At 37.5% G+C, this 14,678-nt stretch overlaps 1 protein-coding gene across 18 annotated transcripts in view; it reads left to right on the top strand.

Annotated features, from left to right (window-relative positions):
• The window catches only part of LRRC4C (leucine rich repeat containing 4C), a 485,253-nt gene extending 471,210 nt beyond the window's left edge, over window positions 1-14,043 (top strand). For all 18 annotated transcript variants that reach the window (XM_038137123.1, XM_038137121.1, XM_038137117.1 and 15 more), the window contains one exon: window positions 11,392-14,043. In XM_038137123.1, the coding sequence (XP_037993051.1) occupies window positions 11,434-13,350 (1,917 nt within the window). In that variant the 5' untranslated portion in view covers window positions 11,392-11,433 and the 3' untranslated portion in view covers window positions 13,351-14,043. The remainder of the gene's footprint in view (window positions 1-11,391) is intronic.
• Window positions 14,044-14,678: the final 635 nt, after the last annotated feature.

The following is a 14,678-nucleotide window of genomic DNA, read 5'->3' as shown; positions in this document are numbered from 1 at the left end:
TCAACAGTACTGTAAACAACATGAGTCCTTTACCAAGTCAGAAACATGTGTTGTCTGTTAGAGAAAAATTGATACTTGAGAGAATATAGCTAATGAAAATGAAATTTGTAGAGTTTATATCAGTCTGACCTCATGGCAGGAAGGTCATGGAGAAGATTACCTTGAGTGCCATTGCACAGCAATTACAGGACAACCAGGGGATCAGGCCCAGCCAGGATGGGTTCAGGTAAAGCAGGTCTTGCTTCACCAACCTGATCTCCTTCTGTGACAAGGTGACCCACCTAGTGGATGTGGGAAGGGCTGCAGATGTTGTCCTCCTGGAATTTAGTAAAGCCTTTGGCACTGTCTTCTGCAGCATTTTCCTAGAGAAACGAACTTCCCATGGTGTGGACAGGTGAACACTTCACTGTGTAAAAGCCGGGCTGGGTAGCTGGCCATGGCAAATGGTGCTGAATGGAGTTAAATCTAGTTGGTCTTCCCTTTCCTTCTTCAGCTACTGAGGCTAGCTCTGAAAGTAAACTGTTGATCTTTTTCAAGGGCTTTACATTTCCTTAGTTGGATAGCTCCAAATTATAATGAATGTCACATTTTGCCAGTTATATAATCCTATGGAAGGAATTTTCTTTCAGCTTTTATCATTGTAATAATTTTATCATTATCATTGTTGGAAGGATTGGACTGCACCTCAAGTGATCCAGACTGGTGTCCATGCTTTGTTGTCTGGGTAGAAGAGTCCAATGTGTTTCAAGTAAGAGTAGCATTATAAATTGCAGTTTCAAACTCCCGAAGTATTTCTTCAGATTTGCCATTTATAGTGTCCACAGCTTGCAGCAGATACTTGATAATATGTGTATTGCATGTGGCCAGTGTGGAGTGTGAAGCTCATGTTTGCAAAGCGTCTTATATACACATCCTAAATTTTGGTAACTAATTTAATCCATTATTGCCTCAGTTTCTTCAGCTGTAAACAAGAATAATATTATCTGCCTTTTTCCCAGAGGCCTTGTGAGGATGTGTTTATGTTTGGCATCTAATACCACAATCCAGGGAATGATGGATTGACACCAAAAACTCCCATCATGTGTAAAGGGCCCTGGGGTCACTAAATTCAAGCAATTCCCAGTAACACAATTCTCAGGTCAAAGTTTTTTGTTCATATCCAGGAAAACACTTGTAAGTAGTTGTTATAGTCCCCCTGAGTCACCGCATAGTTTCACTCTTAATTTTATTTCACTAGCTGCCTCCTAAATTGAATTGAAACATTCTCCCACTTGTGATATTTAAAGGTGTACAAATGCTGTGCACAAGAGAACCTGTGACCTGTTCATTGCCCAGCAGTGACAGAGCTGGTAATAATGTGCTTGCTATTCTGGCTGTACTGCACTTTGGTAACACCTAGGGTTTAATTGAAATACACTCTGACACTGGTTTTGTTCATGAAGCATAGAATGGACATAATTACTATGAATCTACTGAGGGATATTATGGCAAAATGTCGTATTACTAATTTTGGCTCCTCACTCTCTTTGGGGAAAAAAAAAAAATCACAATTTCAGTAAAAAACAATGTGCTGCAGTTTCATAGAAGTCCTAAAACAAGTAATTTTCCAAAAAATTAACTTCTCATATTTCTCTGTACCTATTTTTTCTTTCAAAACACTATCGCAGTAGGATAATTGCATTGCCCCTAACAGTTTCATATTCCTTCATAATTAAATAAACAGCTTGTAAATTGCAGACCACAAAGTGCTTGTGTTCCACTCTTACCTTAAGGGGTTTCCATAGTTACAAGGACAAGAAGTTTAACCATCATTTGCCAGACTCAAGGCTATTTGCAGCCTCAACTTTTTAAATCATGTCTCTTTTTCTCTTTGTTGCTTTGTTTATTAACAGAATGAGGGAGTAATTTGGACTCAGTTAGCCACTACAAATGCAATGATGCAAAATGGACTCTGGTGCTTTAGTGTGTTGTTAGCTGGGTATGTTTTTCCCAGAAGGTATTTTGAAATAATACATATTAACAATACAGCCTATGGGTATCAAAGTTATGAAATACCTACCAAGCACTTCTCCAACTCAGCATCAAATAATTTAGCACTTAAAAAAGGAAAACAGGAAAACACTGTTCTTGACACATCATCATGGCATAGAAGTATTTAGGCAGATACCTCTCTTAAATCATACTGCAAAAAAAAAAAAAAATTATGCAGGTTTTACATGGCTGCTTTAATATTTCCTTTCATCCCTCAGTCTCCTCTGTTCTACATAATACAAAGTGCATTTGGAAAAACTGCAGTTATTATTGTACAAACTCGATCTTTTCATGCCACTGAAATGGAAAATTCTCTGATTTGCTAATATCAAAGTAATCTTCTAATTTTTTAAAATTACTTTGGCTTTTACCAGGGTATCTCTGTTGCCAAACTGTAGAGAAGTTTTCTGAGTAGAAAACTGCTATTGCATTACATGTTCATCAAACTAAAATATTTTTGTCTTCTTGTCTATGTTATCTGCTGAAGTCCAGAGCTCAGCAAGGCTCAGAGGACAACATGTATGGGTGACAAGATTATTCAGCATTAGCACATTCAGTAGACAAGTGCAAATATTGTAATTTAAGAAATCATGTTTTGGACTGTAAAAACTAGATTCAAAATTTCTAAGGTTAGAATGTTAAATTCAAATATATACTCTAATTGTTTGTTTGCTTGTTTGTTTGTTTGTTTCTCTTCATAATACTGGCTACATTGGTATATGCATTCTTAGGTTGTTCTGACCTGACATTTCCCACGTCTTTTATTATCATTTGTGAGTAGCGAGAAAATTCTGAAAGTAATCAGGGCTAATATCTTGGATTCCATGAGCCTTGCACATTTTTGCCTTTCTGTTTTTGAAAAGACACAAACTTTACATAAAGTAATAGATTTTTACCTACCAGTTTGAAATGTTCTAATACATTTTTTAAAAGTATGTCAATTTGCAATTTAGTGTTTCCATGTATAAAAATTTATAATATTATAATGGACCAACACTAGTTTCTTTGAAATGAAGTATCACTGTACTATGTCTAAAGAGATGTTCAATCACTCCTAAACCAAAAAATACTTTAGTATTTCAAAATATGACCCCAGTATGACAGGACTAAAACTTGTGCTGTTTTGGACCAGTGTCTTAGAACAGCATATAGCTTTTATTAAGGGTTGTTTTTGTGCTAATTTTGTTGTGGTTCTCAGATGCCTTCCTAACATGGATCTGTGATTTTAATTTGATAATGAATGAAAAAAGAATTAAGAAAGCATAGTTATAGAAATAGTGCAGTTTAATTATTGCTCACTGAGATATTTTTGCTATAACAGAGGAAAGTCTTGAAGGTCTTGTTTGACTTCCTGTCATATCATGGTTGGCACATGAGGTACCACGACCGACTTCTGTAATTAAGAGAATTTTATTATCGGGCTATTGTAAAATTTCTGTTGTTCAGTTGCCTGTTTTCCCCTACATAAATATCTGTCCAGAAGGAGATATGAGATGAAACAAACAACAAAATGACAGAGAAAATGTATTTAATCAACTAAATTAGTGAAGCAAAATGGAACTTCAGTAACCCAGAGGGATCAGTGATGAGGTAGAAAACCTTTTTACCTTTATGTAACTGGTTTGAGTCAAGCCCAAGTCAATACAGAACAAAAGTTGCTAATGTCTATACGGGGTCTCAAAAAAATGAATCCAAATTAACTTTGAAAAGGGACTAGCTAAACTACATTACATCCTTTTATGGACACTCTTAATTGAAGTTACAGTGGTCTTGATTCAATTTAGCTTAAATTAAATTCTAAATAAGAATGTCCACACTAAGATTTAATGCAATAGAATTAACCCACTTAAAAGTTATGCCAATTGAAATTCTAGAATATTTCTGGGTGCACTAGAACCAAGCTGTATTGTGGTGGCTTTTACGAAAGACTTTAAGCTCATCGTGAATAGTTAATAGATTGTTCCTATTCATACAACTGTGAACTGTCTGACCAGAGAAGTTAGGATTGTTCTGTCCTCATCATCCTTGGAATGACTCCCTGGAGTGGCATCCAGGGAGAGGATAACAAAGAATATAATTCCTCTTAAAATATCTAAGTTTGTCCTAAAGAAATATTCATTACATATTATCTGATGTTTTCTATGATTTTACTGTGAAATTAGTTTTACTGAGGATAAAAACTGTGAATTATGCTGAAGAGTAAAATAATATTTATAAATAAAAAGAAATACCAGACTGATTGAGATTCAAACACTGTAAAATATCTTAATTTCTAGCTAAAATGCAAATATTTTTGCTTGGACCAATGTGCACTCAAATTCTCTTTTTTAAAAGGTTTGTTTCATGTTCATTTCTTTTACCTGATGTTAAAGAGAAAATTTTAAACCTTAGGAAGAAATGAGAGAGGAAACATGAAATCATGCTGGGAAATGAGGTGGGTGAAACAAAGCTGTTTTCTGTATAACAAAATGAAAGACAAGAAGAAAAAGGCAGACTGGGTCAAACTCAGTCTTGATTGAACTCCCCTGAAATCAGTGGTGATTCAGGAGGATTGAATGTGTCCAATCACATTTAGGTCTTTCAGATCAGTGTCTAGTGATTCAGTTGAGTCTTAAAAGGCTTGCAGGAGAGAACTAGGAAATATCTATGGTACAGCAATATCCACTCTGTCTCCGACACTTGAATGCTTCAAGGGGCCACAGAACTATGTCCCAGAGCAAAACAGTGAAACATGCAAAGAGGAGAATAATTTGCATTGTGAGTGTTTTGATTTGTCTGGTCTCATGAGAAATCAGTTTGCATTGCAGGGCTGTCTATCTAGACTGCTTTGGCCTCCACTGTATTTAACTAAAAATAAAATAAAAAACAAATAGATAAAAACTGCTGAGTTTTGAAACCTCATAGGATTTTAGACATTATTACAATGTCTCCCTTAACTGTTGTTGAGACTTTTAAAGTCCTATAGCAGTGAAAAGGGAAAACTGATTTTTAACAATGTAGATAAAGTTACCGTGTTCTATAGTCATAGACATGTGGTTTCACTGTAGATCAGTCTGTTCTGAAAAAGCCAAACGCCTCTGACCGGAGTCAACCTATGAAGAAATAAAAAATAAGATTAGGAAAAGGAAACCATTTAAAAATAGTAAACCTACTGTAAACCATTTCACTGATTTTGCATGAGGATGCATTGTAGTTGTCTGTTAAGAGCATAGCACGCGTTCCTTTGTTAGTGACAAAAGCACCCCATGGAAAAAGAGAATGGTGTTATTGTACTGTGTAGGGGCAGGGAACAGCATGCTAACTGCTTGCACTGCTCTTGAACTGAGAACTCAAGTCCTTGAGGGTTCAGCCAGGTGGAAAGGTATTTCCAGAGAGAAAAGGGGGAGGTGAAGTGGGCAGGAGATTATGGTGAGTGAATCCCTGGCAATGTGGTTCCATCATCCCAACCCTGCACAGCCATATGGGAACTCACATGTGAGGCTGCTGGAGCATTTGCAGAGCAGATGTTGATAGAGCATTTCTGACCCCGGTGGAACTCCCTGCCCACAGTTCAGTCTCTATTCTGGGACGAAGGCTAACCCTCATGTGTTTCAGTACTCTGTGGACCTAAAGCATATTGTGTGCGTGTCTACACTGAAATTCCCTTGGCTGCTTCTACTGCCATTGCTGCCAAAAGGGGATCAGTCTCAGGGCCTTGGAGCGTTCAGAGTTCCTGAAAAGAGAGTCAAAAGAGTTACTTCTACATAAGGTCACTCTGGGATTTGGACCTATTTTTACTGCTGTACTCCAAGCTGTGTTCCATACAGAAACTGTTTTCAATTCTCTGGTGCTGATGCTACCGGAAGAGACTTCCCAGCATAATTAGCTGCTTGATGCACCTAGCTCCTCTTCACATGTTTGGAAATCTGCTATTTAATTTACAACTGTAGAGTGGCTTGTTCTCTGAAAAAATGCAGATATCATTGCAAAGGGTTTTTCTCTCTGAAAACCTCTTAAAAAGGGTGTGAGGTACAGCATACATAACTGTGCTATATAGAGTGAAACAAAGATGAATTTTCTGAATGTGGCCACATATTTGTCAACTTGAAAAAAATTGAAAAAAGTGATTTGAATGCTTCTCATCCTTCAATTTTCTGGGACACGGCTGAGGGAGAGCTTTTGTGATTTAACAGTTCTTCAGCTGAGACTTAAATGTGATGAATTTGTGATGATGTAATTTTACTGTGATAGTTTAAACACCTGATATTTGATAAATTCTGTCCATATTTTCAATGCAGCACATATAACATCACATCTCAATTTTTTCATGGCAGTGGTACAGCATGAACCAAAGTGTGCTAGATCATACTGTATCTTAAACCATATATTGGGATAAAGCTATGGCCTTTGCACTGCACAGCTCTGCTGCTGAGACGGTTATTCATAGACCCACAGACAAGACAAAAAGCAAAGCATGAGTTGCCAACAGCAACTAAACTGCCAGTGATCCAGCTAAGGGTCACTGGAGCTTGGGGAAATATCTTTGCCACCTGCCATACCTCATTAGGCAGATCTTTGCAAATGGCATGGAAGTTCTCTTTTGTTATCAAAGACCCCCATTACAGGAAAATCCTTCAGCAATCAGAGGGAGCACAGTCACTTTCTCCTGGTAGTGTAGCAAAAGGAAAAAGGAGAGCAAAGCATATCAGACCCAAGACCTAATTACAAAAAAAAAAAAAAAAAAAAAAAAAAAAAAGAAGAAGTAGTATTACAAGGCCCATAAAGAAGGCAAGGTTACATTTCAATAGGGTAACCACGGCATCCTCCAAGCTGTGCCTAAGGAAAGTTACAGTGTGCATAGCTGCAGAGGTAGATTAGTTCTATCATTCCTTGCTTCGTCTTCTGCACTGGATCTTAAGAGGGCAGTGTTTTTAGAGGAAAATATGTAGTACATTGAGAGTAACATAGAATCAGATAAGCTAGAGAGAGGAGAATATGCATATCAAATGTCAGTTTTCAAAAAAAATTTTTTTTTTATTTCTGTGAAAATAGAAAGCAAAATGAACAGCTCTCCATATATGTCTGGAATGTCTCCACGGCCATAAAGAGAATATACATTACTGTGCTAAAAAAACAGATGATATATGCTGTGGTAATTAGAGCAGTGCCACAGACAGACTTAAGGCCGTGTTTGGAAACACATTTGATAATTGTACTGTGTGTAGAGAACCAACTGTGCAGTAAGGAAATTCTTAACATTTTAAACTAAATTTTTAGTCTATACAGCAGAGGGCACTAGTGATATTGAATTGACCATAGAGTTGCTATTTTGGTACTGGAAAAATGAAAAAAAATACTTAGAAGACAAAGAGGTGTCGACAAAGAGGTGTCAACAAAGACTAAAGAAGCTGGTTGATGTTCTGTGTTCCATGTGTGGGCTTGTAAAGCTAAACCTTCAGTGTGTCTAGAATAGATAGGAATTGAATAGCAAATTACTCTAGTACAGAGCTCCAGATGGATCTTTACGTAAAGCCCATTAAAATATTTCCATAGCACCCTTCAAGGCTTTAAATTAATTTTCCAGTGTCATTTTGTGGTGGCTAATTTTTTTTTCCGGTGTATTTCCAAGATATTTATGACTTAAAATTGCCCTGATATGAAATACCTGCACCAAGACTTCCTGAATATTTAAGCTCTGAGCCCTGAAAAACAACCAGTATAAAAGAAAGGATCTTTTTACTAAATTCTTCCAGCCACCAGGAATCTTACTGCTGTATGTCAGCTTCATGCAAACCTCAGTAGCTGGAAGTGAGGACTAGCAAGGTATTGCCTAGTATATTTTCTGCTGGTCATGGCCACTTTTTTAGATCATCATTTCCCGTGTACTTTAGCAGCACCAAGTCCACTTAGTGTGGTCTTGTCCTGAAAACTGCATTTTGCTTCCTGTATTACCAAAGAACGGGGAGAAAAGTCAAGCAATATAAATAAGTCCAAAGTTAAATTAAATGGTGGCTGCAAAAGCTAAGATTTTCTCTCATTGCCTCCTGGAAAACGATGCAGAGGGATGGCAATATAGATATTCTGTGCTTATACATTAAGCAAGATACAGTTTAGACACAGAAAGAGCAAACATACCAATACATGTGAAAACATATCTAGAACTTTGTATTCACACATCACAAAATGGTGATCCTGTCTTCAAAATTATAGACTCAGAGAAGCTATCAATTAGTCAGTAACCGAACTTGTATTTGAAGTATGCACAGATTTGAATTTTACAGAAACCTGACGGTGTCAGATTTCCCTGGAGGTCTTTGATAGATGGTTGTACTGAGGCATATGTTTGATTGAGACATCCCTAGTGCAGGACTAGGGAGAACAGTAAATGTAAAAGCCACAGGCGATTTTGGCCTTCAGTTCAAGGAAAAAGCTGTTCTATGTGAATGATTCATTGTTTCAGTCAATAACCAAAAATAGGAAGGATATAGGGAATTTATCATAAGATGATAAAAGCATTTCTTTCAAAAATCTTTTTGCAGCTGAGACATACCAGCACTTTGGTTTGGGTTAGACAACATTTACTGATCAGTCTCATAATTGGATAATTTATTTGTTGTAATAATGTACTCAACAAAATTTATTTTTTTCCCCATGGAGCATATGTGTAGTGATGAAAAGGGAAGATTTTCTGGACGAAGAACTAGGTAAAGGAAATGTTGGGAGATACCCTCAGGTTCAAGTAATTGGAACAGGAGGAAAGTGCCTTGGAGTACTTGCAGCATGGCTTGGGACCATCAGCTTCATGGAGGCTAGAAAAGAGCAGATGAAGGGACTTGGTGCATTCAAAACCTGATGTTGAGGGTGCTTGCTCTCCCATGGCCTTTCTTATTTCTCTGTACTTTATTTTTCTACAAATGTTGCAGTTCTCCTGGTCCTTCAGGGAATCCAGGATACAGGATTGAGACCAGACAATCACAAAAAGAAAGGTAGAGGAACTATATGACATCATATAAAGCTGGCCTTTAGCACTGAATTGGTCTGAAAAGATTCTGTGCCTGTGCAAACCACCCGGGCTGCCTGTGCCTCACCAGCCTTGTACACAAGGACAACTGGCAGCTCTGAAGTCAGACATAGCAGGCTGAATTCTCATCCCAGTTTCAGTGAAGAAAAAAATATTGCACCAGTGCAATGGTAAAATAATTAGTTTGTTGTGTTTCTGTGCCTGATTTATTACTTGTTAATGGAATCCTTTATTCAGTTCAAGTCCTTAGGGTATAAGTTTTAGAAGAATTTTGAAAATGAGAAAGGAAAAACAAATTACTGCACCAAAAAAAAAATTTAAATGGGTGACAAAAATGCTAATACAATCACATTAACTATCACAGATGATGGTTAGTTACTATTCAGCAGCAAAATTCATGTATCACAGGTCTTAACTAAGCACCCTAAAATTGATATTAGGCTCTAATAGAATTCTTTTGACTGCAATGGCAGGTTTTTCTTTATAACTGTGTAAGAAAGATGGGAGCTACGGCCTTTTCACCTGCTTTTTGAATATAGTTTTACCACAGATGGACTTTTGCAAGAAAACTTGAATTTTAGTGGTTAGAGTGTTTCTCCATACATCCTGTTCAGCACCTCTGAAGAAATAAGTGACCTTGTGAGCCTGCAGTGAAAAGGGAGGTGTGTAGAGCAGCAACTCCTCATCTAGTCTAGTATATTATCCTAAGCCCATGAAGCTGATGTTCAGGAGTGCAGGTACTGGCAGAGGGAAGGGATGGAGGGGTGGAAGCAGTAACATCTAATACTACAGCCACAGGGTTCTCCAGAGCCATGGGACAGAAGCGTAAGCTGTAGAGAGAGAAGTGACTTGCTCAAGGTTGCAGAACACATTAGTTTCATTAATCTTTCATAACAAGAATGATGTTTTATAAATAGCACATATAGAGAGATCAAACATACAGATACAGCCCAGAATTTCTAGTTCCTTTCACAGTTTTTTAACCATTATATTGGCTTTTTCTGCAGTAAATTATTAAAAATGGAATGAGAACTCTTGCTAGCTCTGAACCCTTATAACAGGTTTTTTAAAAATGCAGAAATGAATTCTCAAAAACACATTGTCTGAATATACAATTAGACAGAAAAAAGTTTCATTAAATGAATTGCTGTGAGATGAAAGTTGATATATTTTCCTGGTTTTATGGTGTTTTGCTGGGTTTTATTGGTTTTTTTAATTATTTTTTAAGAAAGGTCTATATTTTTTACAAAAAATGAATCAGTTTGGAGCCTGGAGTGGAAAACCGTTGCCTTATGGTATTTTGTTTTAGTGAATATATATGTACTATCCATCTGGGTGCTCTGGGTTATAAATATGCTTTAAGCTTGCTGTAATTTCTAAGACTTCACTTTTGGCTGATTTATAAGAAATTTCATTAATCTCGGCAACAGAGGAATCTTGAACTGAGCAGCAGATTGAAAATGAACTGAAGGCTGGGGACTATAAAAACTGCCACACATGAATCAGTACTGAAGTTCTTAAAATTGTAATGATCATTTGTAGTGTGAAGGTCTTTTTTCCCTTTGCAGTAAGAATTTTTGAGAGTTTTTTCAAGGCACCAATGAAGCTGCCAACCCTGCAGCTACAGGGATATTTTTCAGCATTTAAAGAAATGGCTATTCTCATTTCTGTGTTCAGTACACATTTGCTAATGAGTGTTTCTCTGCTGCTGGTGCCAAACAAAAGAATTGAAAAGGCCATATCATTAAATTGGATGATGCCCGGTATGCTTAATTTTAATTTTTTTTTAAGTTTTTTTCTAATTCTTATAGGCAAGATCTTGCCCTGTCATCTGCATGACACTCAGGTTTAGGGACTTCTAATGAAACTCTGATTCAGGAATCATGTTTGTATAGACAGAGGTTTTCACCCATACCAGAAACTTGCTTTTCATATTATCTGTTCTCTTGCAATATGTAAAAAGGTTAGCACCTTAAATACACTGATAATTCCTATATTAGTAGATGTTACTAACTTTTGCCTTTTGAGATGCTTGTCCTTTCTTTCAACTCACCCCTGAGTTACATTTCTTTTAGGTATTCATTGTGACTGAACTTCTTATCGGCCATCCACCTGCGTACACTGTACATTGCAATGTGCAGGAGAACTAATGTATGGCTATTTCTTATCTCCTTGCCAGTTGCAGCTGATATACATATCTGTACGGAAAAATAATATTAGAAATTTTATACCTGTTCTCAATATGGACTTTCAAGAAATTGGTAGAGTTGACTGAAAGGACTTGAGAAGCCTTTGTTGAGAGAACACAATTATTTGAGATTAATTTAATGTTCTCTTTCTCATTTCTTCCTTTCTTTCAGACGATTCAAACTCCAGAAGGACCAACACCAAATAAATTATGAATGTTGAACAAGATGACCTTACATCCACAGCAGATAATGATAGGTCCTAGGTTTAACAGGGCCCTATTTGACCCCCTGCTTGTGGTGCTGTTGGCTCTTCAGCTTCTTGTGGTGGCTGGTCTAGTGAGGGCTCAAACTTGCCCTTCTGTCTGCTCCTGCAGCAACCAGTTCAGTAAAGTGATTTGTGTACGGAAAAATCTTAGAGACGTGCCAGACGGCATCTCCACCAACACCCGGCTACTCAATCTCCATGAGAACCAGATTCAAATCATTAAAGTTAATAGCTTCAAGCATCTGAGGCACCTAGAAATCCTGCAGCTCAGCAGGAATCACATCAGAACAATTGAAATAGGGGCTTTCAATGGTCTGGCCAATCTCAACACTTTGGAACTCTTTGACAATCGTCTGACCACTATCCCAAATGGGGCTTTTGTATACCTATCAAAACTGAAGGAACTGTGGTTGAGAAACAACCCCATTGAGAGCATCCCTTCTTATGCTTTTAACAGAATCCCTTCTCTCCGGAGGTTGGATTTGGGGGAATTGAAAAGGCTTTCTTACATCTCAGAAGGTGCCTTTGAAGGTCTGTCCAACTTAAGGTATTTGAACCTTGCCATGTGCAATCTTCGAGAGATTCCTAACCTTACTCCACTTGTAAAACTGGATGAGTTAGATCTTTCTGGGAATCATCTGACTGCCATCCGGCCAGGTTCTTTCCAAGGGTTAATGCATCTTCAGAAATTGTGGATGATACAGTCCCAGATTCAAGTGATAGAAAGGAATGCTTTTGATAACCTTCAGTCACTTGTAGAGATCAACCTGGCACACAACAATCTAACACTACTGCCTCATGACCTGTTCACACCGCTCCGCCTAGAAAGGATCCACTTGCATCACAATCCTTGGAACTGCAACTGTGATATCCTTTGGCTCAGCTGGTGGATTAAAGACAAGGCACCCTCCAACACTGCATGCTGTGCCCGTTGCCACACGCCCCCCAGTTTAAAAGGAAGGTACATTGGTGAGCTGGACCTGAATTACTTCACATGTTATGCTCCAGTCATAGTGGAGCCACCAGCAGATCTCAACGTCACAGAAGGCATGGCTGCAGAGATGAAATGTCGGGCATCGACCTCCCTGACTTCCGTATCTTGGATTACTCCAAATGGATCTGTCATGACTCATGGGGCATACAGAGTTCGGATTGCTGTGCTCAGTGATGGCACATTAAATTTTACCAAGGTAACTGTGCAAGACACAGGTTTGTACACATGCATGGTGAGTAACTCTGTTGGGAATACCACAGCTTCTGCCACGCTGAATGTGACCGCCCTGGATAACCCTGGTTACACGTACTTTTCAACCGTCACGGTAGAGACTGTGGAACCTTCTCAGGATGAGGCACAGACCACAGAGCAGGTTGGGCCCACACCAGTTACCAACTGGGAAACCATTAACATGACAACCTCACTCACTCCACAGAGCACAAGATCAACAGAAAAAACGTTCACCATTCCTGTGACGGACACAAACAACGGGATCCCAGGAATAGATGAGGTTATGAAGACTACCAAAATCATAATTGGTTGTTTTGTGGCTATCACTCTCATGGCTGCTGTGATGCTGGTAATTTTCTACAAAATGAGGAAACAGCATCACCGGCAGAACCATCATGCTCCAACACGGACTGTAGAGATCATTAATGTGGATGATGAGCTTACAGGGGACACACCCATAGAGAGTCATTTGCCCATGCCAGCAATAGAGCATGAGCACTTAAATCACTATAACTCTTATAAATCTCCTTTCAACCACACAACAACAGTTAACACAATAAATTCAATACACAGTTCAGTGCATGAACCGTTATTGATCCGAATGAACTCGAAAGACAATGTTCAAGAGACTCAAATCTAAAACATTTATGACATTAAGGGGTGGGGTGGGGGGGACAACAAAAGATGGTTTATAAAACAAATGACACAAATGACTGGGCTAAATCTACTGTTTCAAAAGTGTCTTTACAAAGAAAAAGAAATTTATTTATTAAAAATTCTATTGTGATCTAAAGCAGACAAAATTATGTGTATTCCTCAGAACCTGTTTTTGCTGCAGTTATTTACCCTCCTCGTTCCCTTTTTCCTGCCCAAGCTACCCTGACTCCCATTTGCCATATTTTTCATAGGAGATCTTGATTCCCTAAAAGAACTGATCTAGGAAATTTTGTAAGAATTCTGTTACACTTTGGGAATTTTTATGGTGAATTCTAGTGGTGAGATTCGGTCTATTTTGTCACTTTCTCTTTTTTCTTTTGTTTTCTCATGCCCTTTTTGAAATTATTCAACAGAGAATGGAGTAATAACAGTAACTTTGCAAGTGAGAAAAACAAGTAAACCTTTTTTTTCTCCATGTAATGATTTGCTCTGTATTTGCCGAAAGCGCCATTCTGTGAAAAAAATGGAAAAAAAAGTAAAAAAAAAAATCAAACCAAAAATTAATTTACTTGTGAAAGCCTATAAAACCCATGATCTTTTAAGCAATTCTAGAATCCGAATTTGTAGTTCAAACACTAAACTAAGATTATAAATAAAATATTGGTTTTTTTCTGTACTTGGATATAGCTCATTCTTAGTGTGGCTTTAAACACCAAAAGTTTCTTAAAAATTCTTATGATAATCTGCTCTGATGGTCCAAAACACAATCACTCTAAAGAGAATAATTAAACCATTTTGGATCATTACTGAAGGATATCACAGTTTTCATTTTAGTTTATGAAAACAACATACTGGCAAACAAAGGTGTTTGATTTCTGATGCAAGATTGAGATCGTTCCTTCTAATGGTGTTTGCTATTACCTCTATTATATCACAAGATGCTTTTCACAATACCAGAAAAGTTTTGCAAGGAACTTCAGTTGTCTCTGCATTTGTTAGACAAAACTAAAAACTTTTTTCTTTTTTTTTCTTTTTTTTTTTTTTTTAATTTATAACTGTCAATAAGAAAATTCATCTTTATATCAAAGCTAGTGGTTTCCAGTTCAGTTGTTCTGGGACTTCTAGGCACAAATATGAAAGAAGCTCAGCCATAATATACCTGTAATAAGAGCTGTATCCCTATGTGCAAAATCAAATCAACATGCTCTTCATGGAGTAAATCACAGGAATAAATCTGAGGATTTGGGTTTAAAGAGTAGAAAGAACAAAGTCAGACAAATCAGAGGATATTTTAAGTTACTGTAATTTGCA

This window comes from Motacilla alba, chromosome 5 (genome assembly GCF_015832195.1).
Source record: "Motacilla alba alba isolate MOTALB_02 chromosome 5, Motacilla_alba_V1.0_pri, whole genome shotgun sequence".
NCBI lineage: Eukaryota > Metazoa > Chordata > Aves > Passeriformes > Motacillidae > Motacilla > Motacilla alba.
The sequence above is the reverse complement of the archived record's forward strand: the minus strand, read 5'-3'. Positions and strand labels throughout refer to the sequence as shown.